The 1,795-nt window shown below is 61.7% G+C and overlaps 1 protein-coding gene across 1 annotated transcript in view; it reads left to right on the forward strand.

Annotated features, from left to right (window-relative positions):
* The window catches only part of Tmem114 (transmembrane protein 114), a 23,515-nt gene extending 23,246 nt beyond the window's left edge, over nucleotides 1–269 (forward strand). Inside the window, 1 exon segment of the mRNA XM_033758545.1 lies at nucleotides 1–269. This exon segment is cut by the window's left edge and continues 15 nt beyond it. Coding sequence (XP_033614436.1) covers nucleotides 1–48 — 48 coding nt within the window. The 3' untranslated portion in view covers nucleotides 49–269.
* Nucleotides 270–1,795: the final 1,526 nt, after the last annotated feature.

The following is a 1,795-nucleotide window of genomic DNA, read 5'->3' on the forward strand; positions in this document are numbered from 1 at the left end:
GCGGCGCGAGTGCTCAACCTGCGCCGTGGGCAGGACCAGGCCCTCTGAGCCCGGCTCGGCAGACCCGAGGGCAGGGGGGTGGGCGTGGAGGACTCTCGGGCGCTGGAACCTTGAGGTTGGGGGCTGCCCCTGGGCCAGCAAGTCTGGGACCATTGATGACAGCCACCGACGTCCTGACGCCATCACCCTTAGCGTGACGTCACCACCGCTCCTTCACCTGACATCACCATCACAGTGGACACGGTCATTCAACACCTGCGTGATGGGGCCACAGGGTCAGTGACTAGGGGGCCCAACCCGTATGGGACAGACAGCCGGGGATAACGACTAGGGAGGGAACCTGAACAGGGAACAGAGAAACGAGGCCCAGACAGGTTAGGCATAGGGCCCAGCTTGAAGGCACAAGGAGAGAAGGCTGCAACCTGCAGCAACATTTAGACCTGGCTGACTTCAAGACCGTTGTGGCTCCTCTCCCATCGCCGCCTGCACCACTCTCAGCCAACCCTGACTGCAGCTTTTTTGTTTAATCTGGAGACCGCGCAGGAGCGGTTTTACAGTGCCCATCGTGGGCTCCAGGCTGGGGAGACTCCGCGAAGCGAATCCCGTCACGCTAAGAAAGGGCGGTCTTTGCTGCCACCTGCTGGTCACAGAGCGGAACTTTGTCAGCGGCGTCAGCCCAGGACGGTGGATTCAGCCCCTGGCGCCCGGCCCTGGGCTGAAGGGCTGCGTTTCCCAGGCAGGGCGATTTTCTCTCCGACCAGGAGACCTGGCTGGGGCGGTGCTGGGGAGACCCCTCTCCCGGTCTGCTTCCACGGAAACAGACGACAACCAGGCAAACCAGTGAAATGCATGAGGGAGTGAGGTGGTGGACAGTGTGAGGAAGAAATAAAGGGGCGGCCGGGAGGGACACTGCAGGGAGGACGGGGCCCGGGCCCCAGCCCGGAAGGAGAAGCTGCAGGCCTGGGAGCGGCAGACAGGCAGGCGGTGCAGTGTGGAGGCCCGGTACAGGTCTGAAAGAAACAGGGGAGTTGAGGGGGAGCAGGAGGAGGGAGGGGTGGCAGGGCGGGGTTCTCCCCCCTCAGTGTCATCTGAACACGCTCCAGAGCCAGGGCGCGAGGCCCTCAGAGGAGCCTGTGGAAGGACAGGCCGAGGGTGAGCCTGGGCACTGGCACTTGCAGGCAGTAGTTCCACTCTGTGTTCCGTGTGCGTGTGCACGCGCGTGTTTGCCATCGCTCTGAGAGCCTTCAGCCTGCTGTGTGGGGAACGAAAGGCAGGCGGGTGTGGACGCAGGAAGTCCAGTGAGAGATGGAAGATGCAGGGAGGTTTGGTGTGCCCGGGGTCAGAGGAGGGCTTTCTACTCACAAGGGTAGACACGGAGCGAGGCGGGGCAGGTGGGCACCTGTGCACTTGCTCTGGAGGTGCAGCCTGGTTCTGTGTCCGTGGCCCTCACCTGGCTGGACCTGTGTGCCACGGAGCCGGGCCGTGCCCTCCTCTCAGAGGGGCTGCCCCGCCTGGCGTGAAGATTTCTCATTCATTCACGCAGGGGCTCAGCCATTGGCTGCTTTGTTCACTGGCTTATTGACCTAGTTACTGAGGGCTCTCTGATTCATGTATTTGTTCGTGGGCCCCTTCACTCACACACAGTCAGGCCCTCACATCCGCGTGCACCAGTAGGAAGTCTTTGGGGTCTGATGTGCCAGATACCGTTTGAAGCACTGAGGGATTTAGTAGTGAACAAAAAAATGACACAGAACCTGCCCCTTGAAGCCAGCACCCAGTGTGTGTGTGTGTGTAT

The sequence above is a fragment of the Fukomys damarensis genome, unplaced genomic scaffold (genome assembly GCF_012274545.1).
Source record: "Fukomys damarensis isolate Sample0158 unplaced genomic scaffold, DMR_v1.0_HiC HiC_scaffold_34, whole genome shotgun sequence".
Lineage (NCBI taxonomy): Eukaryota > Metazoa > Chordata > Mammalia > Rodentia > Bathyergidae > Fukomys > Fukomys damarensis.